Source organism: Mauremys reevesii, unplaced genomic scaffold (genome assembly GCF_016161935.1).
Source record: "Mauremys reevesii isolate NIE-2019 unplaced genomic scaffold, ASM1616193v1 Contig6, whole genome shotgun sequence".
NCBI lineage: Eukaryota > Metazoa > Chordata > Testudines > Geoemydidae > Mauremys > Mauremys reevesii.
Window position 1 is genome coordinate 1,184,368 of NW_024100873.1, and position 27,762 is coordinate 1,212,129.

The 27,762-nt window shown below is 51.0% G+C and overlaps 2 protein-coding genes across 4 annotated transcripts in view; one reads left to right on the top strand and one right to left on the bottom strand.

The window, feature by feature from the left end:
* LOC120394448 (C-type lectin domain family 2 member B-like) overlaps positions 1-27,762 on the top strand; it is a 1,239,960-nt gene that overhangs the window by 999,273 nt on the left and 212,925 nt on the right. The gene's annotated exons all lie outside the window — the stretch shown is intronic.
* On the bottom strand, positions 12,433-27,078 carry LOC120394456 (C-type lectin domain family 2 member D-like). The gene is made up of 6 exons (XM_039518693.1): positions 26,883-27,078; positions 22,412-22,630; positions 18,076-18,192; positions 13,797-13,978; positions 13,001-13,104; positions 12,433-12,792 (listed from the first exon to the last, which is right to left on the bottom strand). Exons 2-6 carry the CDS (start codon positions 22,488-22,490, stop codon positions 12,642-12,644), a joined length of 633 nt encoding a protein of 210 aa, XP_039374627.1. The 5' UTR covers positions 22,491-22,630; positions 26,883-27,078; the 3' UTR covers positions 12,433-12,641.

Consider the following 27,762-nt stretch of genomic DNA (forward strand, 5'->3'; position numbering starts at 1 on the left):
TTCAAACAGTATCTCATGCCACAACACTAAGCCACACAGAAATTTGAAGTTATGTATGTTCCTGGTGATTCCATTTCCCTCTGCCACTGTTCTCCCACGAACAGTTCCTGTCATAGCATTATCCTCCATAATGGCAACCGTGGCATCATCTATCTTCCCAATTTGGTGTTTGATAGGCTTTATCGCCTCCACTCGACTTTCCCATCGTGTGGCACTCAGTGGTTCCAGTGTCAGAGAGGACGTTCCCAGATGTTACTTCAAAATTTGCCATCGATGAGTGGATGCAGAGAAAAATACATAGATGCTTTGAATTACATTAAAAAATCCAGCAGCCTCACTAGAAGCTGATGCTGCATCACTGAGCACCAACTTCAATGAATGAGAACTGCATGGGACAAAAAAAGCTTGAGGGTTTAACTCTCGGATCCGTGTCTGCACCCCTCTGTTCTTTCCTCTCATGTTGGCACAATTATCATAGCCCTGAACTCTCATGTCAAGCACATTTGTCATACCAGCTCCTGTAGTATCATCAATGTCAATACATTCTAGAAAATGCTCTCTGACAGTCACCATTGCAGGGATGTTTTCACTAGGTTCTGTTGTTACAAAACACAGGGCCGTCCTTACCCATAAAGTATGCAGCTGCGCAGGGCACCAGGAAAGCTGCTCCAGCCCCTGCTCCAACTCTCCCTACCCTGCCCCGCCCCCGCCCCAGCCCTGCCTCTTCCCGCCCCTGCTCTGCCCCACCCCCACCCCCACTCCCCTGAGCAGTGCAGCAGGGCCGGGGCTGCACTCACTGGCAGCGGGAAGTGCAGTGACCTGGCAACAGCTGCGCTGCTGGTGAGTGCTGGGGGGTGGTTCCCCCTTGCCCCCCAAGTCAGCCCCCGGCCCCTGCAGAGGCCTGCTTCCCCCCCCCACACACACACAGTGGGCTGCATAGGGCCCCAGAATTGCTAGGGACGGCCCTGACAAAACGCACCATTAAAGTCATTTGTTCCGTACGGCTGATGTCAGGTGTGCAGTCCAGAAGACCAGAGTAATATCTTGCTGACTTCAGATCTGCCACAATCTTCTTTTTGACTTTTGTTGCCAGTAACTGTATGATCTTATTTTGAATTGTTTTTCCACGGTAGTGGTTTGTGTACATTCCTTGGGTGGTGACTCATCTTAGGCCTGGTCTACACTAGGCGTTTAAATCGGTTTTAGGAGCGTAAAACCGATTTAACGCCAAAACCGTCCACACTAGGAGGCACCTTATATCGATTTTAATGGCTCTTTAAACCGGTTTCTGTACTCCTCCCTAACGAGAGGAGTAACGCTAGTATCGGTATTAACATATCGGATTAGGGTTAGTGTGGACGCTGATCGACGGTATTGGCCTCCGGGAGCTATCCCACAGTGCACCAGTGACCGCTCTGGACCGCAATCTGAACTCGGATGCAGTGGTCAGGTAAACAGGAAAAGCCCCGCGAACTTTTGAATATTTCCTGTTTGCCCAGCGTGGAGCTCCGATCAGCACGGGTGGCGATGCAGTCCGAAATCAAAATAAAAAAAGAGCTCCCGCATGGACCATGTGGATGTGATCGCTGTAAGGGCAGGCAAATCCGTTCTATCAGCGCTCCGTTACAGAAGATGAAATTCAGAATCCTTTTTTAAAAATCTCCAGACAGACGCCATAGCAGGGACTCAGCGCACTGCAGCGTGACAAGCATAACGGAAAGCCAAAGAATCAAATGGATGCGCATGGACTGGAGGACTGAAGCTATCCCACAGTTCCTGCAGCCTCCGAAAATTATTTGCATTCTTGGCTGAGCTCCAAATGCTTCTAGGGTCCAACACAGTGTCCGCGGGTCAGGGCAGACCTGGGCAATCTACTCACCCACCCCCCACCCACCCCCAGAAGCGAAAGGTAAAACAATCCTCTGACTCTTTTACATGTCACCCTATCTTTACTGAATGCTGCAGATAGACGCGATAGTGCAGCACTCAACACCAACATCCTTGCTCCCCCCCCGCCATGGGCGGCTGATGGTACAATACGATGGAAATCCATCCTCATCATCAGCATAAGCTGATCGTACAAAAAGATGGAAATCCATCCTCATCATCAGCCTCAGCTGATGGTACAAAAGGACTGGTAACCGTCCTCGTCATCAGCCTATTGGCCCTAATTTTTTCTGGTGGATGGATGGTGCAATATGGCTGGTAACCATCCGCATCATAGCCACAGGGGGCTGACCTCCATCAGCCCCACCCTTCATGTGTAAAGAAAAGATTCAGTTGCCCCTGGACTAGCAGTGGGATGCTGGGCTTCTCTCCTACACACTGCTTAATGTCCTGTCTGGACTATCATAGCAGCTGGAGGCTGCCTTCCACTCATTTCTCACTAACAAGTCAGTGTGTCTTATTCCTGCATTCTTTATTAATTCATCACACAAGTGGGGGGACAATGCTACGGTAGCCAAGAAAGGCTGGGGGAAGAACGGAATCAACAGGTGGGGTTGTTACAGGAGCACCCCCTGTGAATAGCATACAGATAATAATTTCTGCAGGCTCTGACACAGAGCAGCTGTGCTCTCTGGTTCTATGATACGGTGGTTTTCTAGCACACTTGCCTATATTAGGCAGCACTGATTCTATTTTTAGATACCAAAAAGGAGGGATTGACTCAGGGAGTCATTCCCAATTTTTGCTTTTGCGCCCCTGGCTGATCGGCCAGGGGCACTTATGACAGCAGCTAATGGTACAAAACGATGGAAGGTGCAATATGGCTAGTAACCAATCTTGGCTTTTGCGCCCCTGGCTGATTGGCCAGGGGCACTAGCAGCAAATGGTACAAAAGGACTGGTAGCCATGATCATCCTCAGTTCCAATTTATGGAAGGGTTTGGATGGTGCAATATGGCTTGTAGCCATCTCTGCTGTCATGCAAAAGCAAAAGCATGCTTCTGTGTAGCGCTGCTGAATCGCCTCTGTGAGCGGCATCTAGTACACATACGGTGAGAGTCACAAACGGCAAAACAAGCTCCATGATTGCCATGCTATGGCATCTGCCAGGGCAATCCAGGGGAAAAAGGCGCGAAATGCTTGTCTGCCGTTGCTTTCCCAGACGAAGGAGTGACTGACATTTACCCAGAACCACCCGCGACAATGATTTTTGCCCCATCAGGCACTGGGATCTCAACCCGGAAGTTCCAAGGGCTTTCCCAGACGAAGGAGTGACTGACATTTACCCAGAACCACCCGCGACAATGATTTTTGCCCCATCAGGCACTGGGATCTCAACCCGGAAGTTCCAAGGGGCGGGGGAGGCTGCGGGAACTATGGGATAGCTAGGGAATAGCTACCCACAGTGCAACGCTCCAGAAATCGACGCTAGCCACGGACCATGGACGCACACCACCGATTTAATGTGCTTAGTATGGCCGCGCTCCACCCGATTTTATAAATTCTGTTTTACAAAACCGGTTTATGCAAATTCGGAATAATCCCGTAGTGTAGACGTACCATTAGATGCTCCTGGAGCACAGCATCAAACTCAGCCATCAGCTTCACAATTTTAAGGAAGTTTCCATTGTTTGGCACATACAGCTGATCTGAAGTGCCACACAGAGCTAGGTTTTGGGTAGCAAGCATTCTCACAGTGGCAATGAGCCTTTTCAGAACATTTTGCCAGTAAAGAGATTCTGATGCAATCTTCTCTTGATGCTGATCATTTATGGTGGCCTTTAACCTTACTCTCATCTGAAGCTCTTTCCACCTATGGAATGCTCTCTGGTGATTTGCTGCCTTCTCAATCTAGCCAGATTTTTCCAGTCCTTTGTTCCTGTAGAACCCAATGTGGTTGGAACATTAGACTGGAAGAGTTTGCAACAAAAACAGTGTGCAGCATTCTGGGTTTCTGAGTACATAAGCCATGGCCTCCCCACTTTGTCACCAGAGTAACGTGGCCCTTAACTGACAGGTTTAAAACTATTCTTGATATTATGTGAGGAGGAACACAAATGCCCATTGGAAGGCACTGCACAGGCTCCATAGGACAGCAGGTGGCCATTATTATTTCTTGCACTACGTGCAGAGGATATTTCATTAAACCCCGACTCTTCCAGATCACCCTCAGTGTCCCCGCTGGCATCGACTCGCTGCAGGGCTTGGAGCAGCTGGGATCCTCATCCTGCTGGGAGCTGTGATAGTGATGGGCGTTTGGGGTAAGCAATTCAAAATTAATTTGTACAAAATGCAGCACCCTGAAATTTCCTCTCCCCCCATATTTCTGATTCCAACGTTCTTGTGAATAATGTCCTGGACACTTCCTTATCACCACAAAGAGAACAATATCACAAGAACAAGGTTGAGCCCCCTGTGATCCAGCTCTCACAACGTCACTGTTCAGCATGCACAGGGAAAAGTGGAAGACACCTTATAATGTGTAATAAATGCAATTTTCTCGTTCTCTGTCGCGTTCTCTCTCTCTGGCCCAGTTCTGAATTTGATAGCGACAGTAGGTAATGATTTGTTGTTGCACACACCCTCATTCTCAGTTTGCTGATCCTTACGTAGTAGTTGCAGTTCATGCTTATGCTGTTCTGAAGTTTCTCAGCTCAAAGGACATCTGAATTCACTGGAGAACAATAGTACCTGGGAGAGAATCATCCATCAATCCAACTTCAGCACTGGCCTAAACGATTTCCATTTCCACTTGAAACAATTTGTGTGTGAATTATCTCACAGCAACTCAGCAGGTAACCTGAGCTCCTTCTCTCTCAGCAGCTTCCTGTATTGCAATGACATCTAGTGGTCAGTTAGGGTAACTAAGTGGAGGGGACAAATCACTTCAATAAGTGCAATAAATATCCTATTGCTTTACAAACTACATATAGGGTAGCTGCTATCTGGTAGTGACTCCTGTTTACTTTCCTTAACGCTTCTGTTGTAAAAAGGTCTTGTGTTATCTTTGGGAAGCTCTCACACTTCCACGGTTTGCGACATGCCTTTGAAATATGACGTGAGGGGAGACCTCAGGCTGGTGAAATGTGTTTTCTTTGGCCCATGAAATTTCTTCCAGGTTTTGCTGAGATGTGAACTTTGGAAGAGTCGCCATTTCCCACCTTGCTTGTGATGCTCAGGAAAACTGACAAATAACAGCATGAAAAGTCAGAAGTGCTGGGCTCACCCTGCCACAGCCGCACACCCGGCACTGGGAGCTACCACAGCAGATGGAGATGGATGTGAGGAGAGGGTGAGAGCTGGGCCAGGATCCCCCTCCTCATCCAGCACATGGGCCCAGGAACTTCCATCCATAGAAACACCAGATGGGGCAGAAGCGCCTCCTGGGGAGGGGGAGGGAGCTAGCTCTGCTCCCATTGATCGCCCAGGCCCATTCCCTGCCTCCTCCCCTGAGGATAACAGACTTTCCCTGTTACCAGCTAGCACTGAGTGGTAGCAGTGCGGTGTGAAGATCCAGGGTGCAAGCCCTGATGCTGATTCAGAATGCGGAAGTTGTTCCAGTTACATGTAATAGAATTGTTTTATATTAAGTTTTTTTAAAAAACTAGGACACTAAACACAATACTGCATTAAGAGAACAGGACGGTTACAAAGCCAAGTTCTTGAAAAATAGGAAATGCCAAATTTACAGTTACCCACACAACCTTAATTCAGCCCCCATTTGTGTGTGACTGATGATATGGTCTTTATTGCAGGATTACCTACTATTTTTTCCTCGCTGCTGCTGCCTCATTCAGTGCACAGCCCTATTTGGTTCCCATGTACATGATGGCTCCCCAAGCATCCAGTGCACAGGATGAACCTACGGTCAGGCTGAATTACAGTTGAATGGGCAACCATGAATGTGGCATTTCCAACTCTGACTTTGCAACCTAAATAAAGTTCTTTTAACTCTTGTACATGTAGTATTATCTACCCACCTGCATGCAGCCATCTCTAAGGGGAAATGTAATAGCTGTTAACCAGTGCACAGGAACACTACAGTAGCTGAGGGGAGGAAGTGAAGGAGGATTCCAGCTGAGCCTGACCTGCGTTAGCCGGTGCTATTTCAGGACTGATGTACTCACAGCTTCACCAATACCCCTCCCTCCCGGCCTGCAGCACCTGCTGCTTAAATATTAGACCCATCCTCAAACAAAGCCAAGACCATAGCTCCACTGGAAATGATGAGCCTGAAGGCCTGTGCAGGAGTGTGATGCAGTTCAGAACCTTCAGCTCCATTAAACGTTTCCATTTCCCCTCCAGAGGGATCAGGGTGCAAGCTCTGCCCCCCAAACTGGCTGCTGCGCAGGGACAAGTGCTACTGGGTGTCCAAGGAAAAAAATCCCTGGGACAAGAGCCGTGATGACTGTTCAAGGAGGAGCTCTCGGCTGCTGGTGATCCAGGACCAGGATGAGATGGTAAATAAAACTTGTCCTGGGGATATGAGCATCACTAGTAACAATTAATCCACAAAACCCCTGTGTTGTGGGTCTGTCAGGGTTGCTCTATATCAGGGGTGGCCAAACTAACCGACCCTGTGAGCCGTATACAACAATCTTCGGAAGTTCAAGAGCTGGGTGCTCCTGCTGGGCCTTAGGCTTCATCCCTGCCTGGGGGCGGGGGGGGGGGGATGTCCTCAGGGCTTCAACCCCGCAGGAGACACCTGACAAGGCTCAGGAAATTCAGCCCGGGGGTGGGGGGACTCTTGGGTCTTTGGCCCCATGGGAGGCACCTACTGGGGATTGGGGCATCAGCTCTGCTCCTGCTGAAGGCCCAAGCCCCAGGAGGCGCGCCCTGGAGGGCTACAGCCTCGAGGCCCCCCCATCCCCACTGGGCAGGAAGCCAGAGGTGACTCGTGAGGGGCACATGCCCTCCCAGATTTTTCCAGGGCTTGCTGGTCTGTAGCAGAAGCCCCTAGCTCCACCACCCTGCTGCAGGGCAGAAGCCCTGCGCTCCCCCCCAGTCTGGTAGACAGAGAATGGGGGGTGCATGGGGGCTGCGCAAGCTGCACTTTAACTGTAACGAGATGCCTGTGGCTCACAAGCCACGGTTTGGCCACCCCTGCTCTACACATACCCACACACGCTAAAAAGCAAAGAAATGAAAAGTTCAGGCCAGCAACTGCACATAACCTGTGCCCAGCCCCCCCGCGGTGACACCTCACCGACAGCATGACCCCCCCACCCCACCCCACACAGACTGTACCAAGGCCTTAATTCTGCCCCAGTCAGGGCAGAAACTAAATAACTGGCCCACGGTCACAGAGGGAGTCTGGGGAATTGAACCCAGTTCCCAGAGTCTCTAGCTAGCACCTTAACCACTAGCCCCTCCTTCCCCGTCACTTCATTCTTCCATGTCATTTACAGACTTTCATTCAAAATACTTCCAAAGACACAAACCAGATCTGGCTTGGACTCACTGTTACATCCCCCACGAGGAATTGGATTTGGGTGGACGGCTCCGTGTTCAATCCAACACTGTGAGTGTTTTTATCCTCCGAGTCCATGTGAGATGTGCAGCAGGGGGCACAGGGCTGCTGCTTTCCAGCACTGGTGAGAGCAGAGGCTACGTACAGGCGCAAGGGTTGTTAAGTGCTAGGCAGAGTCCTCTGCACAGGGAGAAGAGTCCTGAGCCTCATTCAATGGCTTCCACGGCAGTTGGGCTAATCCTGAGGGCTGGGTTACATAAGAGTGGCTATACTGGGTCAGACCAAAGGTCCATCTAGCCCAGTATCTGTCTACCGACAGTGGCCAACGCCAGGTGCCCCAGAGGGAGTGAACCTAACAGGCAATGATCAAGTGATCTCTCTCCTGCCATCCATCTCCACCCTCTGACAAACAGGCTAGGGACACCATTCCTTACCCAGCCTGGCTAATAGCCATTAATGGACTTAACCTCCATTAATTTATCCAGTTCTCTTTTAAATGCTATTATAGTCCTAGCCTTCACAGCCTCCTCAGGCAAGGAGTTTCACAAGTTGACTGCGCGCTGTGTGAAGAAGAACTTCCTTTAATTTGTTTTAAATCTGCTGCCCAGGTTTTGTAATATGGACAAGTGTTTTCCAGAAATAGTCCTAGGCCAACCAGCTGCTACTAAAGGATCATGGGCTAGGAAGTGTTTTATCAACTAAGGCTCTGTAGGAACAATTCAGCGGTTAAGGAAGAAATTTGAAAGTTGTCAGAATGAGGAAAAGCTGCTAAAAATCTTGTTCAAAAATTCCAAACAATGATTTATTTATTTTGTTTCCCAGGTTCAATGTAAAGGATCCTGCTGAAGAAAAGAACAGCTGTGGGATGATAAAAGCAGATAGGATTCATTTTGAAACCTGCAGTGCTGCATCTAAATGGATTTGTGAAAAAGATGCTCTCCTGATATAGACAATGACATTAATAATCTGTATTTTCGATGTGTGAACGAGAAATCTTCTTTAGTTTCAGTCGGTCCCATAAATGATGAATATTGAAGGAGAGCTTCAAAGGGAAAAATTGGGCTTCTGCCCTTCCTCCTCCCCCCTGCTTTTATAACGCGGATAAAGACAGAACGGCAGGCTTTTCTTGTATTTGAAATTCAGGTCCTGTCTGGGCTGGAAGATTATGGCGAAGGGAGAGCTAGTGAAGTGACATCACAAGTAGAGCTGGAGGGAAATTTTTCACTGAATATTTTATTTGTCAAAAAATGCAGTTTTGGGTCGAACAAGACTATTCACAAACTGGTGTTGAATTCACTGAATTGTTTCAGGCAAAATAAAATAATAATTTAAAAACTCCAGGCTAGGGTCACAAGGGGACTGGAGGAGGAGACAGCAGCTAACCCCATCTAATAGCCAAGTGGTTTGTGCCCAGATTTGAATCCCTGCTAATAGATTAACCGTATATATCTAGACGTGGCTAACCTATTTTAGGACAGTTTTGTGTCAGCAACAGAATCCATTCCCAGGAAAGAGCTCAACATACATAATAAGCAGATATGAGTAAGACAAATATATTGCAGAGCAAAGTCATGCAGTTGAGTTCAGACACCTTCAAGAATCTAAAAAGCTGCAGAGAAGGCACCTAACTCAAGCAGCAACAATCTCCTCTCTGAAATTTGCAATAATTAGCATTTGTTTAAAATTAGCAGCCTGGACATTCCAACACTGCAGTGTATTTATAGACGACATGTAAGAAAATATTTTACATTAAAAAGTTCCTTAAAGAAATCTGTCCCTGAAGTGAAGCCTGCGGATGTGAAAATCAGCAGTCAGTGACCAGGAGCAGCACACACGTTTGGGCAGGGAGGGGAAAGAGGAGCCTCCTGAAAAAAATAAAATAAAGAGGTTATAAGGTGTCTCTAGGGCCACATTTTCACAAGGAGGCTCCCAGGCACAAATTCAGAGGCTGGGTTTGCATGAAGACACCCACACTCTGTATCTCACAGGGCAGCACAGCTGCATTGCTGGCGGTAGATGGTAGAGGTGGACAGAGCTTGAAAGTACCAACACTATGCAGAACCCAACACGGAGGGCCCAAGGCCAAAGCCAACCTCTGGCACCCAAGGGGTTGCAGGGAGGCTGTCTGCACAATGGCAGGCGTTGCAGTTTGTGGCTACAGCAAAGAGCCATGACCCAGTGTGAAGTGTACAAACCCCAGAAGGGCAGGAAATCACTGAAGGCACCAGGGAGCAACAGGAGCCAATGGGATGAATTGAGCAAGGGGGGAAATTTCAGGCTGGCACTGAGGAGATGATCCCCAGCAGTGAGGGGGTCTGAGAATCTGGGACATTGCAACCCCCTGCAGTCTCTTTGGGGACCAGTGTGTTAAATGTATGAATGGCTTCTGTAAGCTTGTGTTCTACTCCATGGGGGAGGGTGATCACAGCTGCAGTCACACTATTGTAATAATAAAATAATAAATAATATTCACACCCCTATACATTATTGTAATAATCTTTATACAAAATATATCTTTTAAAGGCATCATTTGAAAACTAATAACTTGTTGGCCAATAATATCATGGGGAAATGGATGTAGCAACGTTATATGTAACATAAAAGCAGCAAAGAGTCGCGTGGCACCTTATAAACTAACAGACGTATTGGAGCATGAACTTCTGTGGGTGAATACCCACTTCGTCGGATGCATCTGACGAAGTGGGTATTCACCCATGGAAGCTCCTGCTCCAGTACGTCTGTTAGTCTATAAGGTGCCACGGGACTCTTTGCTGCTTTTACAGATCCAGACTAACATGGCTCCCCCTCTGATACTTGATAATATGTAATGTTATGAATTCCCCCTAACTGATATTGCTGGCACATGTTCTAACACATATAGCCCTGATTAGGAAGAACTGGTCAAGCAGATCTTAAACAAAGGAATGTGTGTTTCCCTCAGTTTACATGTAAGTTTATAAACAGGGTCCTCAGACAGCAAGAGAGGGAAGACAGGAGACAAGGAAAATCTGCATTTCAGGAAACAGGAGAGAAAAAAAAAGCACAGAACTTTTCACCACCAGACATTGCATCACTTTCTTTAGTATTTGAATAAACTTTGCTTTGAGGGGTGACCTCCAGAAAACTGCATCTCAAAGGGGGACTGGACTATAAAAGTGAGGGGCAAAAATACCCCAGATTCTCTCTCCCTCTCTTCACCTAAGAGGGCAAAAGAAAGAGCCGTTGGTCTTAGGAGCAGATCCTGGCTTGAGAGTTTGGTCAGCAACGTCACTGTGAACCTGTGGTGAGGGACATCACCTTGTACTGAGTCTAGGTTGTTCAGCGTAGAAAGTGTTTTATCTTTATTGTTCTTGCAGCCGTTCCTGACTTTATGCCTCATTACTTGTACTCACTTAAAAATCTCTCTTTGTAGTTAAATAAACGTGTTTTAGTCTTTAATTTAACTAAGCCAGTGCTGTGACCGGTTTGGGTAACTCCATTTAAGGTAGCAGACTGTGTATGTTGCTCCCCTGAGAGGGGCAATGGGCCGGGTAGATCTGGACTGTCCAGGAGAGGGCTGGACAGGGCAGAACATGTTTTAGGGGGAAGTCTGGGAGTGTTTTGGGGTCACCCTGCAAGTAGTGACCAAGGCTGGTGGGCCCAGTGTGGCACAGGTGACAGGCTGCTGGACCAGGGCTGTGGCTATGCACAGCCACTCAGGATGTGACCTGCAGGCTGTTTGGCCCAGGTTGGGAGCTTCTGCACAGGACTGTGAGGCACCCCAGGCTGCAGAGCAAGTGGTGACCCAGCCTCTCCCTGGCTGGGATCACACCCTGGAACGTTTGGTTCCCACACACTGGCTCACAGGGGGGTTTCCAGAGACTGAGAAAGAACTTAGGACACTCAAAGGCTGAGTTTAAACAGATTCATGACCTTTATTTTGATTCAAACAGGACTTCCTCTCCATGCAGGGTGGGGGAGGGGACCCCAACCCCATAGGGAGGGCCTGGAAGTGTCATTTGCTACTAGATCAGTCAAGTCAAGATTGTTTAGTGTAGAAAGTGTTTTATCTTTATTGCTCTTGTAACCATTCCTGACTTTAATGCCTTATTACTTGTATCACTGAAAAATCTCTTTGTAAGTAAACAAACATGTTTTAGTCTTTAATTACAACTAAGCCAGTGCTGTGACTTGTTTGGGTAACTATGCAAGGTAGCAGAGTGTGTATGTTGATGCCCTTAGATGGACAATGGACCAAGTAGATCTGGACTGGCCAGAAGAGGGATGGACACTGCAGAACACGTTTTGGGAGGACATCCAGGACTGGGAGTCTGTCAGAGTCACCCTGCAAGTAGTGACCAAGGCTGCTGGAAGCCAGAGCGTGGCTGCTGCACCAGGTCTGTGGCCAGGCACAGCCACTCAGGACGTGACCTGCAGGCTGTTTGGCCCAGGTTGGGAGCTTCTGCACAGGACTGTGAGGCCCCCCAGGCTGCAGGCAAGCGGTGACCCAGCCTCTCCCTGGCTGGGATCGCACCCTGGAACGTTTGGTTCCCACACACTGGCTCACAGGGGGTTTTCCAGAGACTGAGACAGAACTTAGGACACTCAGAGGCTGAGTTTAAACGAGTCACGACCTTCATTTTGATTCAAATAGACAGGACCTGCTCTTAGTGGGGAGGGTAAAAAAGACTCCAGCCCCACAGGGAGGGCCTGGAAGTGTCACTTGCTACTAGACTCCCTCTGGGAAAGGGATGATTTCTGTTGTGTTTAGTGTGTAGGAACTTTTAGTGATTTTTATACATTTTCTCCACAATGCTTTTGGCCTAGAATAAATGTATCCACTAGCACACAGCCCTCTCTCAGCTTATAACAGGCTGGGCATTGTGTTCAGAAAGAAAGCGCAGGCGCTGGCTTTTAGCCAGACTGGCTTGCTGGGGACATTGCAGTGTATGAACGGGAGCTGTGCACCTTTAAGTACCCGGTCAGGGAGTGGGACAGGGTCTCTGCCCAGAGACGGGGGGGGGCTGGAGCCTAGAGCCCTCATCTGATGGAGGTGGGATAGAGATCCAGTTACCTGAAACTGTGACAGTCTCCCCGACAGAAGGGTCACAAACCACAGCATTAGGATAATTGATGATTAGGACTGGACAAACCCTGGAGACAGACTAAGAAACAAGGAACCAGGTTGCAGCATGGAGGGGACCAGAACCAGGCTTTGTCACAGCTGGTCTCCAATTCCCTTGAGTTCACGAATCCCCTCCCACCGCTCGCTCCTCTCCCTTCGCAGGGGTATCAGGTTTACTGCAGATCCATTTTCTTGGTGTGCTGCAGCTTGAGCTGATCACAGTGATATCTTCATCCAGGTACGCACAGTCTGCTCCGCTGTCTATTTCAAACCTGTAACCCAGAGGCAATTGGAGCTAGAGTCAGTGTGTGCCAGGCACAGACCAAGTCAGGGAGGGGAGCTGCTGCACTCACAGCTCCTCAGGATCCCCCTCCCTGCACCAGGCCCTGCTCCCAGCAGAAGGGGATGTTAAAACAGCCAGTGGGGCACTGCCAGTGCCTCTGACCAGCGCAGAGAAAAGAAAAAAAAAAAAAGACTCACCGATGGTCAAACTCGGTCCCGTTGGCCCATTTCCAGACCTGGTCCGTGTCCTTCCGGAGGCCGATCCAGTGGTCCAGTTTGCCTCTGTAGGGCAGCAGGGAATCCTTACAAATGCAATAAAAGCATCAGCTGTGTTGGACCCGGACCCTGCTGCTCCCCACCTTGGGCTGCAGGGGATTTCTAGAGGCCTCTTCCATGGTTACTGGATGAAGGGATCAGATAAATATTAACCCTTCACCCTCCCCGGCCTCTTTTTTGGGGCTGTGGCACCTACTGGCTGAAGCAGGGATTGAGCTGCAAGGTCACTGTCTGCCCAGCAGCCCCTTCTCAGAGCACAGCAGGGCCAGGAGGGAGAGGGAGCTGCAGGGGGAGGGCAGACAGACCCCTGCCACCAGGGCAGGTAAGTTGATGGGAAGAGGCCTAAAGCAGACCTCACCTGCAGCTGGATTCCCCCTGCCCCACCCATGAGGGAACCCTGGGGCTGGGCTGAGCTGGGGGGCAGGTTCTCACCTGCTCCAGCCCCAGGCAGCCCATTGGCCAGGAGCTTACTGAGCCGGCCCAGCTCTACACAGGACGAGTCTCCCACCTGGGCTCTGGCAGACGCAGGGTCGAGGGGCTGGAGCCCCAGGTCCAGCCAGGATTCAGCTGCCAGAACCGCACTGACTCTGGCTGCCCAGCCTGGGAGGCACCCGGGCTCCTCTCTGCCCTACAGGGGCTGAGCCCAGCCTGACTCCAGCCCTGTCTGTGGTGCCAGCGATCGCTGGGCTTGGCACAAAGCATCTAACCGGCTTCTCACCAGCTCCTGCGGACTCTCAATCCCGGCCAGGGAGGCACCGTGTGACGAGCAGAAGTTCTGGCTGTAGGTCCAGTTCCCTTCGCCCTTAGAAAAATAGTAACATTTCCCTTGGATCCGGATCCAACCGTCCGGGCACCAGGAGGCAGCAGGGGGGCATGGAGGAGGCTGCTTAGATGTTGCCACTAGAAAACACAAAGCACAAGGGGAGAGATCGTCCATCTCTCATCTCTGTGGAGAACGAGCAGGGACAGAAACAAGAACTGCCCGACGGGATCAGACTGATGGGAGAGACGGGCCAGTCTGAGAGTGGCCAGCAGCAGCTGCACCAGAGGCCACGGCCCAGCAACCCGACACGCAGCGTGGCTGGAGTTTGTTATGACACACACACTGCGGCAGCGCCAGAGGCCAACCAGGCCAAGCCCCCATCGGGCTGGGGATGTGCAGAGTGTGCAGCCAAGGGAGTGGGGAAGGTGAGAGCAAGGGAGGAGTGTGTCTGGCAGGGGGGCTGGAACTGGGGTGGTAAGGGGGGGCCATGCCCCCCCCCCATGTTTTAACATGGGGGGCCCAGGCCTGCCCACTTGTTAACCTGGGCGTAGAGCCTTGGGCAGGCACGGTGCTGGTGGCGGCAGGGGCTGCGCTTCACGGCCAGGGAGCTGAGACGGGGCACCCTGTTAGCGGCACCAGCCTCGTGGGGGGCTGAGCTGGGCCTTAGCTCCCCTCCTCCCACCAATGCCCCCGCCCCCCCACGCTCCTCTTCCCTTCTGAGGCCCCGACACCTGGCCAGGCCAGAAGCCAGAGCCGGGGTGTGGTAAGAGCCACCCAGGGAACCTGGGCTGCTGTGGGGAGCCCCAGACACTCCACCGGCCCTGGGGGGAAAGGAGTGGGGGAGGGGCCACAGTTCCTGCACCGGTGCTCTGCCTCCCCCCGCCCCCCCAGAAGGTCCCACGCTCCTGCTGCCCAGCACATGGATTCTCGTACAGGGCTAAGGGCAGTGTCATGTGCTCACACCTTCCACAGCCACATCTACAGAGCTGGGCAGCTCAGCCCAGGAGGCAGCGCAGGGTGAACACCGAGCGGGTCACTTCTGTGACTGATCCCATGGGAGCAGGTACAATAGGCAGCGGCAGAATGTTAGAAGTTCAGAGCCCCCAAACCACCAGCAGGCGGCAGCAGAGAAGCTGCCAGACCTGCTGGGCCCCAGACAAGGACACCTTGAAGACGAGGGGCCCTCAGATCCAACAGCCTCTCTGAGCGGGTTTCCCTCCTCACCCAGCTCACGTATCAAAGCCTCAGATCCCCTGGAACGCAGCCTGCAACGTGTGACTACACTGGAGGGGAACGTGGGGGCAGTGAGAGCATCTTCTAATTGTAGATAAATCTGATAATATTCATATGACTTTACATTGTGCCTCTTCATATAACCGTGTATTCAGCTATTTTCATACAACTTTGTATCAAGTCTTTTGATATGGAGACTTTGTATCAAAGCCTCATGTAAAAACTTTGCGTTAAGCCTTGGTATAATGTTAGAACAAATGTCTTTTTTCTAGGAGTAGAATAAGGTTCCCCCAACTCCCTTAATCAATTGCCCTGTTGAAAGAACAAGGTGTGAATGAGGAAGGCGTGGAGGGCACCACCTCCAGACAGCCGCAGCCCTTGCAGAGGGGATGGAAGCCAGACCCAAGGACAATAAAACCTGTCAAGTGGGCTCATTAAAAACAAGCAGACATACTGATGGCCTCTGGGGTTAGAAGCCAGCACCTTCTTTGGGAAATCACCCTCTTTGCAGCATTGTGACAACACCCTGAGGGAAGCAGCACAAAAGGACCAACGGACACAGGCTTTGGCTACACTTGCACTTCAAAGTGCTGCCGCGGCAGCGCTTTGAAGCGCTAAGTGTAGTCAAAGCGCCAGCGCCGGGAGAAAACTCTCCCAGCGCTGTCCGTACTCCACCTTCCTGTGGGGAATAACGGACAGCGCTGGGAGCCGCGCTCCCAGCGCTGGGGCTTTGACCACACTGGCGCTTTGCAGCGCCGCAATTTGCAGCGCTGGAGAGGGTGTGTTTTCATACCCTGCTGCAGCGCTGCAAATTTGCAAGTGTAGCCAAGGCCACAGACACAGATTTTGAAGCTGGTACAGATTTGCATGAGAGGGAAGCTGCTATAAACGTGAGGTGTCTTGCACAGGACCCCGGGTCTCCTCTTGTCAACATCGGAGCATCGATCCGGATCGGCAGAAGCCCAGCTCCACCCCTCCCCCATCTAACTCACCTGGCCAGTGCAGTTCAGGGGAGCAGTTAGTTGGTAACAACATTAAGACGGAGTGTGCTTGGGTATACGAGTCTAATGTATCATATGCATATTAGACAGTGTTAATTAATACATGTATTACTAATAAATGTGGTGTTTTGCCTTATTCCCCCTGAAAAGATCCTGTGCAGGACTTTAAGTACAACATAATAACCCCAGCAAGCAGCACCCAGACCCCTCATCCAGCTGCTAAATCCTCCAGCGCCCCATTGTTAACCCCACAGCCCCACCCCTTGCTCCACATTAGAATGAGACTCACACTGAATGGAAATAGCCTGTAATCGCACATCACGTGACGTGTGCACCAACTGGCCAAGTTTAACATACCTGGGGAGTCTTCCCTTTGGAGATCCCTGACCTGGGGGTTAAATGCTCAGCAACACCACTGCAGTGATGGGGGCTCCCCCCGCCCCACAGCACCTCCCCACAGCTGAATAAAGCTCGTCCCAGCGATGCTGTAGCCCCTGCCAGCCCTGCTGTGGGGACAACTGGGGGGAAGGGAGGCTGGAAGATGAGGCCAGGCCAGGCACCTCAGAGCCGTGAGCTGCAGACAAGTTACGCTGCTCAGTGAAGATCGGACACTGGATCCGTGTCAGTCCATCCATCCAAATGGGTGTGAAGAGAGAGTCCCCGAGTGTAAAAGGGGGCAACAGAGGGGGCTGGAATCAGGAAAAGAGCGACTGTCTTGTGTTCACTGACCTGGACGAACTACAAGGCTGAGGAGATCTGGATTCAGTTCCAAGCTCTGCCAGACTCCCTGCCTGACCCAGGGCAAATCCCTGAGGCCGAATCCACAAAGGGACGGAGGCATTTGAGGTTCAGCATCACAACGCTGAACTTTTACTAGCCTAGGAAAACCCTGGAACAACAATGGGACCCACAGGGCCTGTGCCCTCCGCCCCGCCCCTCTCAGAGCTCAGCCCCGGCTGCAGGGATAACATGTAGCGGGGACCCCCTGCCCTGGAGTCAGGTACCCACATCACTTCTTGGGAGAGCGAGTGCAGCAGCAGGCACCTAAATCCAGTTAAACTGGCTGGGGGGGGGCAGAGAAGACGACCTCCCTCATCACCTTTAACCCACTGGCAGGGCTCTCACCTCGACGTGAGACCCGGCTTCAGTCCCCTCTCCCTGGTGAGCAGGGATTGGAGAACAGGGGGTCCCACCTCTCAAGTGGGCGCCCTATGCACTAGATCAGAGGGATTCTAACTCTCTGGCCCAATTAATATTTAATTATTCAATCAAAGTGAAACAACTTCATCAGGAAATATCGAGGACCCCCTGCATCGGACTGTCCCACAGCTCAGTGGCTGGGCACTCCCCGGAGAGGTGGGCGACCCCTGGTCAGATCCTGTCTCCCCTCAGACAGAGGGGACTGGAACTGGGATCTCATATCCCAGGGAAGGGCCCTACCACCGGGGCAGGGTTAAGGGGGGGGTCTCCTTTTCCCCCACCTGTTTCACAGAGGCCAGCAGCCTAAGCACACCTGCCAGATCCCTCCCCATGGGTACGACAGGCCTCTGGGTGCCAAGGGCCAAGCAGCAGCACACGCCCAGAGGTAGAACATGAAGTGCTGAAGGAACTTCTACAGCAAAAGTGTCGTCCCCAGGTGATCTCAGGTGCCCCCCGGTTCAGTGGCGCCTGGGCAGGGGGTTGGCGGATCACAGGGTGCCTGAAACGGAGACTTCGACCCTTTAGTGCCCTTTGCGGAATGAGGCCACAGTGCCTTGGCTCCCCTGCCACAAAACAAGGACAAGGACACGTCCCTGCCTCACAGGGGTGTGCGGAGAAATCCGTTAGTGTCTGTGATACTCTCAGGTACGACAGCGATGAGGGGTGGGGGGCCATGAAAAAGCCTAGAGAGGCTCCTGTCTGACCTGACTGCTAAAGCAGAGAGATGAGGTGGAGCTGTGAGCCATGAAGGAAGAAAGCTCCACACCCAGAGACTGAATCATCGGGGGTGGGGAACTTACCTATCAAAGCTGCTACTAGGGCGATGATGACGACCGTCATAACCACGATTATTGCTCTGAGGGCAGCTGGACGATCCCATACTGCAGGTTTCCTGGAGCTGGAATTAGCTGGCTGATCTGGAAGATCAAAACCTGTTAATCATAGAATATCAGGGTTGGAAGGGATCTCAGGAGATCATCTAGTCCAACCCCCTGCTAATGTTTTTTTTAAACCCCAGTTCCCTAAACGGCAAGGATTGAACTCACAACCCTGGGTTTAGCAGGCCAATGCTCAAACCACTGAGCTATCCTGACTCAAATTAGAATTGTTTGCCATCAGCCTCTGATCTGACACACACCAGATATTTATTTTGACCTCTTCAATGGTTCTGTCTCAGCTCTGGACACAAATATTAACTCAAACTCCCATTCACACTGCAAAGGAGAACATCACTCCCCAAATCAATTCAATTAATCCCCAGAAAGGATCCTGCAGAATTCAGAGGGATTCAGAGGAGGGTGGAGGATGACCAGGGGCCTGGAAAATCCATGACAAGAGTTTGAGGAAAAGCCTGGGATTGTTCACCATAGATGGAGGTGACTGAGAGGGGACAGGATAAACAGTCTAGGCAATAACAGATGGGGCAGAAGGCAAACTGGGAGCTTCTGGTGATAAAGCTGTGAACAGTCCCTGCACGCCCCCTTGTGGCCTGGTGTGGTACTGTGGGTGCACCCCTCCTTAATTTCCCTTGATTGGCAGCAGTATGCTTAATAGGATGGGCCTGCCTTGATTACATCTGAGGCAGATGTGGCCAGTGATGAGCAGCCAAAATCTTAACAACTGGTTCCCTATAAAAAGTTCTGATTTAAGGGGGTCGGGGGGGGGAGACATACTCATGGGGCCGGGGGCCTGCAGGGCCTGGTCCAACTGCCCACTTGCCCCCTGCCCTCTGGCCAGCCCTGAAGCTTGCAGCAGGCCCCACACACACCTTGCCAGGCCATTCAAAAGCAGCAGCAGCAGGACAACTCCTGAGCTCAGCTGAGCTGCCCAGCTGGTGCCGGCGGCTGGCCCGCTGCAGCTGGGGAAACAGGGAGGGCCCCGGGGAGCCTCAGCCTCCCCAGCTGGGAATCCTGGGAGCAACAGGATGGTCCGGCCTGTGGAGCGGAGTTCTTTGCCTACCCCCTGGCCCTTTAACAACCGGTTCTCCACGGAAGTCTAATTTTAGCAACCGGTTCTTGAGAACCTGTGGGAACCGGCTCCAGCTCACCACTGGATATAGCCTCCTGCCTGTCCCTTAAAGGGGTAGTTATCACTTTCCCTTTGTTCTCCCTGTCTCCTAACACAAGAGCAAGGGGTGTAACAATGATGCCCTTTGGTGGGACACAACTGAGAGTGTCAATTCAGGACAAATTGCTCAGAACAGGGTAGTTACAGCCCCAGGCTGAGGTTCCTTTGCACACCAAGGCAAACCAAACCAGCCAAACAGAGAGGACTTTGGTCTCACCCCACTGGCTAACCACAAGTCACACAGGCAATTCCCTTAGACACTCCAGTCTCCCAGTATCACCACCAGTGCCACTCGTTATGGGGACAAATGATTATGGAAACCAATACCCCAGTAAAAGAAAAAAGGTTCTCCCGATCCCAAAGGACCAAGCCCCAGACCCAGGTCAATATACAAATCAGATCTTACCCACAAATCACTGTCACCAATCCTTTAGCATCTAAAATCTAAAGGTTTATTCATAAAAGAAATATAGATGAGAGCTAGAATTGGTTAAATGGAATCAATTACATACAGTAATGACAACGTTCTTGGTTCAGGCTTGCAGCAGTGATGGAATAAACTGCAGGTTCAAATCAAGTTTCTGAAGTACATCCACAGCTGGGATGGGTCATTCAGTCCTTTGTTCAGAGCTTCAGTTTGTACAAAGTCCCTCCAGAGGTATGAAGCAGGAGGGAAGACAAGATGGAGGAGTTTCCAGGACTTTTAATACTCTCTGCCTTGGAGGACATCTCTCTGTTCTTACTGTGGAAAATTCCAGCAGCAAGATGGCATCTGGAGTCACATGGGCAAGTCACATGTCCATGCATGACTCCTTTGCAGGCTGAAGCCATTGTTTACATCAGGGGTTGGCAACCTTTCGGAAGTGCTGTGCCAAGTCTTCATTTATTCACACTAATGTAAGGTTTCCCGTGCCAGAAATACATTAATGTTTTTAGAAAGTCTCTTTCTATAAGTCTATAATATATAACTAAACTATTGTTGCATGTAAATTATATAAGGTTTTTAAAATGTTTAAGAAGCTTCATTTAAAATTAATTTAAAACGCAGAGCCCACTGGACCGGTGGCCAGGACCCGGGCAGTGTGAGTGCCACTGAAAATCAGCTCGCGTGCTGCCTTCGGCACACGTGCCATAGGTTGCCTAGCCCTGGTTTACGTGCTAGTTTGAACCTTTTCAGGAAAGCTCAGATGCGGATTGGCATCGCCCAAGGTTCACTGTCTCTTAAGTGTTTCTTGATTGGGCACTTACTGAGATTAGTCCCTTCTCAAGAGTTAGCTGACCAAATGTTTTACTGAGGCTTCTTAGAATCAAAACACCTTGATATACAAGTATGTAGCCAATATTTATAACTTCAACTACAAAAATTCACACACACAGATAGGTTATGATTTGCTGGTTATGATCATGCTTTCTATAGACACCTGACATGACACCCTTTGTACAATATTGGCTGCAAATATGTAACAGTGGTTGCAACAATGATCTATATGGTCACAGGTTATGTCAGTAACGTCACAAGAGGATCATGGCAGGGCAGGGGTAAATCCCTTGAGTGCTCTGCTAAAATGCTGGCTAAAGCCCTAATGTCTGGTAGGGAGGCCAGGCAGTCGGCAGAGAGCCCAGCTGCAGGCCTAGATGAGGGCTGGCTCACTGCTATGAGCTAAGTAGCGACAGCTGGGCTGAGGAGGGCTCTAAAAGCCCTGAGGAAAGCTCAGTCAGGAGGCTAGCCTGGGAGGGTTACATCTCTGTCCCCTCACCAAAAGAAAGGAGCCTCATGGGCCAGGAGACCCTGGGAGGGTCTGACTGGGGATAGCTGTTGGGGGGGAAGGGGAGATAACACTGTTGCACTGTAAATAAAGACACAAGGGTGAAGCACCGAAGGTGATGTGGGGACTCTATTTTAACCAGCCAACACAGGGCCCAGGCATGAGAGAGTGGAAACTTGTGTAGACCCTGTGACACTGGGGGCTCGTCCAGGATCCTCCTAGCCATCATCAATAGTGGCTGCCAGCATGGAGTAGACCCTAAAGTGGCTGGTGACCATGGTGCAAGAAATGCAACAGTCAGAACGACAGGCCCTGATGATATGGCAGGCAAGCCAAAAGCAGACACTCCAGGAGGTGATCAGGGAACAGTCAGCGACCTAACAGATCCTCCAAAAGGTGGTGAGTCTAGCACTGGGGGATGGGACCAGGATGCCAGGGTGGGGCTTTCCAAGATGGGCCCCACAGATGACCCAGATGCATCCCTGGGGACTGTCGAATGGGTGGCTATGGTGGCTGGCTGGGAGTGGGTGACCTGGGCCCTGCAGCTAGGTGAAGCACCGAAGAAAGCCAACACAGGGCCCAGGCATCACAGAGTAAAAACCTGTGCAGACCACATGACAGGGATATTCAATTAGATTCAAGAGTTGGGAAATGAACTATTTTTTCCATATAGTTAAATTAGACTGCAGAACTCACTGTCACAGGAAAGTTAAAGGGTTGGAGCATTTATATGGTTAACATGAAATATCCAGAGTTGCCATAATTAACAACCAAAGGTTGGCAGGAACGTTGGAAGAGCGCCTGTGTCCCAGGGAGAGTAAATCCAGGGAACCCCTGCTGGAGTTCAGTCTTAGCAAATCCTCTTCCCTAGTGCCCAGAGCCACATCTGAGGGCATGATACATTCACTGGCAAAACATAAATGAATGTGCTGTGGCCACAGGCAGCTACACCTGCTCCTGGCCATGCTCGGAGGCAGGGCTCTGCATGGGTTATGAGTGCAAACACCTCAGCTCACACACTGGAAGGACAAACAAACAGAAGGAAAGAGCAGTGACAGGAGCGACCCAGGGAGACGTGAGCCAAACGTTTTCAAGGGGGTAGAACACGTACAGTCCTAAAAACCATACGTGCAACTGCCACACAAGAGAGCATGCGCTGCATGAGCCAAGTCCATTGGAGCAATACAGACTCTGCTGCATGGGGCAGGGGTGGGGGAAGGAGGAGGAGGAAAGACAGCTACACCCACCCCTGAAAGGCATCTCCTCCCTCCAGCCTGTTCCTAGGCAGGGAAGCTCCAGTTACCTGGTTCTTCTGCACTCTTCAAGTCTATGGAGTTGTTAAGAGGCTGTCCAGGGGGATCTGCTTCCACCAAGTTCCCCATCTCTCTTCTCAGGGAGGCAGCGGTGGGTGCTGGACTCTGATCAGCTTGGAGCCAGTTGCAAGAAATGGCTCTACACAGCCATGGCAGAGTCAGCTCCAGTCAGTGCAGTGTCCCTGGCTTTGGCTCCTCTCCCAGCTGACCTAGAATCTGCAATGACAGAGTCAGGACAGCATAAGGGTCAGAGGGTTTGTTTGTGGTGTCCCATCCCCCATTCATCAGAACAAAAGCCCAGAGCACGAATAGTGCAGTAACCAACCCGCTCCTGTGTCATCAGGCCCCTCACTGAAGATTCCCCATTTCCTCTCACTCCTCAATTCGGAGCTGGGCAGGAGAGGGGCCCACGGACGCTGGGTGTGGGGTGCAGGCAGGGATGTGCACACGCCTTATGTCTGGTGTGCCCTGGTACACAATGCAGAGCTGTGCGTAGTGCCTCCCCCTGCACTGGCAACTCTGGGAAGTTGGAGGGGGGTGAGTTTGAGATGCAGCTTTGGGAGGGGCACAGACACAGCACCTTGGAAGGACTCTGAGGGACACAGTCTTCCCCACCCCCTTGGTTGGATAAAAATCAGTGGTTTAAATTTTATTTAAATAAATACGGTTTTAAAATAAACCAATTTAAAATTAAACTTGAAATAACAGTATGTTATGGCCTACAATTATTATAATCCATTAAAATAATTTAAATTAAAAGGAATAATATTCCAGCAGAACATATTTGCTGGTGAAGTCTTGAAGGAAGTCAGGCCACTGAAGTGGTGCCAGTCACTGGCTAAGCACCGGTGACAGTTTGTTAAAGCAGCTTTGGACAGCAGTAGCCTCTTGTGCAGGTACAGAGAGACCATTCTCTTCATTTCAGTTTATTCAAAAGTTAAGAAACCGATTGGGAGCTGAAGAAGCAGCAAAGCTTGTTTTGCTCTTCCAATCTATGGATGAAAACTAGGTGTGAGAAGGTGAGCTTTACAGCCGTGGTTCTCAACCTGCAGGCCAATCAGCACACGGCTGCAACCCATGTGACATCCTCAGGGCCAATACAGGTAGTATTGGATGCGGCCCACAATGGTACATAGGCTGAGAACCACTGCTCGAAAGTCTTAATGAACATGGAGCGGGAACCACAAAGGACTCAGGCATTGCCCCACAGCTCCTAGCTTGTAGGCGGCTAGAAAATCCAAGAAACACCACTGTGATCCACAAAGCTGATTAAGGCACACAGGCTCCTATCAAATGAATGGGGATTCTGGAAGAGACCAAAACCAAAAAAATTCCGAAAAATTAAAAAGATGAAAATCTGAATACTTGTACATGTAGCTATATTATTTAAGCAATTAATGTGTCTAGATATAGTGTATCCTCCTGGTTAAGAAAAAATACCAAATTTACTGTAAAAGCTTTATTTAGATGTAGATCTAAAGATTTTAATGGTTATCAGTTTATGAGAATCAGCCTCCCTTTAAGAAAAGTAACTAAAAAGTAAAAATGGCAAATTAGATGAAAACTGTCTGTTTAAGTGGAGGTACCTGCTTGCTGCGTTAAACCATGATGAACAGTGGAAATTTAAAATCTGGTTAATTTACGTCAATCTGCCTTCATCCCCCCCACTCAAATACTGACAGCTCTGAGGGTTGGAGATTTGCATGGGGCTGGTGGGTTTCACTCCCCCCCTGCACTGACAACTCGGGAAGTGGGGTGGGGCGGCTCTGCATAGGGCAGGGGTGATCTGTTATTTTTTGTCAAGGTCCAGTAAAGATCCAGATGCCAGATAAAATAATACCAAAAAAAACCACCACCACCACCTGTAATGATAATAAGTAAATAAAAAGATTTCACAGTCCATTCAAAAGTGTCTGGTGGTCCGGATTGGTCCGTGGTTCGCCTATTGACTACCCCAGTGTAGGGCTTGGAGAGACATCAGCCCACCCCCACGCACTGGTAGCCCTGGGGGCGAGGTGCGGGGGGGAGCTCTGCATGGGTTGGGGGAGGGGCAGACTCCCCCTCCCCGCACTGAGAGCTCTGGGGCCAGGCGGGGCACGGGTGTTTGGGCTCCCGGTTACACACACCCAGGGCTACAGCTGCACGTCCTGCCCCGCGCTCACCTGCTCCTCCCCCCAGTCCCAGGCTGAGCTCCCCGCGGCCGCCGCAGGGGTCGCTGGGCCGGGCCCGTGTTCCTCCGCGGGGAGCTCGGGGCAGTTCCCCTCCCACACCAAGGGCCGCCATCGCTCCGGAGGTCCCGGTGCCCTGCGCAGAGCCCGTGTCCGCTTTCCTTCCCCTCTGAACTGCCACCATGATGGATGGGGGGGGGGAGAATAGCCGCAACCCCCCTCCAGCCTCCGGTGGGGCCCTGCTCCCGCCCCCCCCGAGGGAAACCGGCAGCTGCGACAGATGCTGCTGCCCCAGCCCCGCTATCTCCGGCCGGCTGCGCTGCCAACCTGCCAGCCGCCGAAGCCAAAGGTTTGGGGGGGGGAGGGGGCTGGGAGTAGCCGCGTCCCTGGAGCTGACTCAGCCCATCCCAGACCCGGCTCGGACACACGCGTGGCCCGGCCCAGCCCTCACCTGAGACCCGAGCCGGCGGCCCGAGGCCTGGCAGACCTGGAGCCCAGCGCAGGACAACAACCACCTGCGTGCGCAGCCCCCAGGATGTGACCCGCCCCAAAGCGAGGCCGGACCCTCCCGTCCCCTTTCTGATTGGCTCCAAGTCAAAGCGGAGCCAATCGGCGCTCGTAGCGGAGTCCCCGCACCAGGAAGGACGGTGCCGCCGTCGCTCGCACCAGGGAGAACCTGACCCGGGGACAAGCCGGGGCCCGCACTGCAGGGTGCAGAACCCGCCTTCCCCGCCCCCCACCCACTGTCTGTGCGCGCTGGGGAAGACGAGGCACAATCCCAGCTACACAGAGCTAATGATGGGGGGTAAATGGGCTGTTACCGCTCAGGAAAGATCTTGGAGTCACTGAGTGGATGATTTCAAAGAACTAACTACACTGAGCAGCAGCCGTCAAACCAGCTAACAGCCTGTTAGGAACGGGAGAGAGATTTTCTGTCTTATCACAATGCCACTATATAAATCCAGGCCCCCCCCCCCCACATACCTTCCGTACTGCATGCAACTCTGGCAGCTCCATCTCAAAAGTGATATTTTAGAACTGGAAATAGTACAGAGAAGGGTGACAAAAATGACTGGGGTGTGGAACAGCTTCCATATGAGGAGAGATTAAAAAGACTGGGATTGTTCAGCTTGGGAAAAAAAAAAAAGAAGAGACAACTCAGGGGGGCTATGACAGGGGGAGCTATAAAATCCTGAATATTAGAGAAAACCTATTATTTACCCCTTTGCATAATACTAGAACCAGGGGTCATGCAATGACGTTACAGACAGCAGGTTAAAAACAAATCTAAGGAACTGCTTCACGCAACACATAGTCAACCTGTGGAACTCATTGCCAGGGGAGATTGTGAAGGCCAACACTATAACTGGATTCAGAAAAGAATAGGACGCATCCTCCATGAATGTATCTATCAATGGATATCAGCCAAGATGGTCGGGGCACAGCCCCATGCTGGGTGTCCCTAAGCTTCAGACAGCCAGATGCTGGGACTGGACAGGTCATTCAATAATTGCCCTGTTCTGTTCATTCCCTCTGAAGCATCTAGCAACAGCCACAGTCTGAAGACAGGATCCAGGGCTATGTGGACCGTTGGTCTGACCCACTTTGGCCATTCTTACGTTCAGCAGCAAACTCAGCACAAGGAGCACGGAGTCTCCCTGTCCCAGGCTGCTACATTTCAACTAAAGCCAAAGAAACCAAAGGTGTCAATTCACTAGCAGAGACTGAGGAAGGTCCAGGTGCAGTAGTACCCAGCCACAGATTCCCCAACAAACAGAGGGGAAGCCCTGTAACAATGATGACACTCACTGACACCGCCCCAATAACAGAACAAAAAACTCTGAAACAAGCCAGCCAACCAGTTCAAAAAAAGCCAAAACAACCTACCCCACGCAGAGTTTTTACCTCAAAAGGGAAGAGTGCAGGAGACTCCATGAAGACCACTAAGGGTCTAACTATTGATTTTACATGGGAGGTGCATAGACACCACAGTGAAGAGTGTCAGTACAGAGCAGTAAAGTGAGACAGGCAGTTCTCCTTCCGAGGAGGGAAACAGAGACAAAGGAAAACACTGATTTAGATACTGCGGAGGATGGGCAGCACAGACAGGTGCTAGTCACACCACTTAGCCAGCAGACAGATCCCACAGGGATGGTGGGTACAATAAACTGAACAACCACATATGAAATCACAGTTTGATGCCACCACCTTGCAAAGCACCATAAAACTCTGCATCAAAATAATCCACACAGCCACCAGTTCTCAGTGAATGGGTTCTGGAAGAGGCCCTTACCTGGCCTGGCATCCGGTGAGCCTGTTCCTCAGTTGAACTCTGGCCATGCCTCAGTTTCCCCTCAGCAGTTGGGTAATAAATTCCGTGTAGCTCTCCAGTCACCATGCCAACAAGTGTCCTCCCTCTTCTGGGAGGAGTGAGAATCCAAACAAAATAACACAAGCCCTTCGCCCTTCCTGGGCCACAGTCCTCTTCCCAGCATCTCCCCTTGGTTGCAGGGTTCACAAAAGTCCATAATTCCCACTCCAGGGTCCGTGCACCACTTTCTTCCCATGATGCAGGGGAATGAAGAGGGCAAGGAGATGGTGCACTCGTCCCCTCCTGCCACATGCAGAGTCCTTTACTGGAGTGGTCTTGATGGGGGTGGGGCTCCCCAACAGCAGGTTTTGGGGTTAACACCCCTTTGAGATGCAAAAAAAACAAAACAAAACAACAGTCTGAGGTAATCACATGACTCCAGGAGCCAGGGGTCTAGTCCAAGTTGATAATGTGGCCCTGATCAATCCCACTCACAAACAGACTTGCTCCTGCTCTCTCATTACTTGGACAGATGCAGGGTTATCACCATGACAGGTTTATAACCTTTTCCATACCAGGGACCCCAACCCTTGAGACCTGCTGTCTAGCTGGGACCCCGCTCTCAAGTAGGGAGGTACCAATGCAGCTGTTTGACAGCCGTTCACAACCCTCCTAGGCTGAGAACACCTGAACCCTATGACCAGCTGTAGCTTCACATCGTGCTCACAGCTACTCATGGAGAGAGGAGCCCACAGCCAGAGAACCTCCTTCCAGCTTGGGGGCCCCTCTCCATCTACTAGGCAGGCTCACTGCTGGGATCAAACTGAAACAGCCCTCCAGATTTTGGGTTAAACGCCTAAAT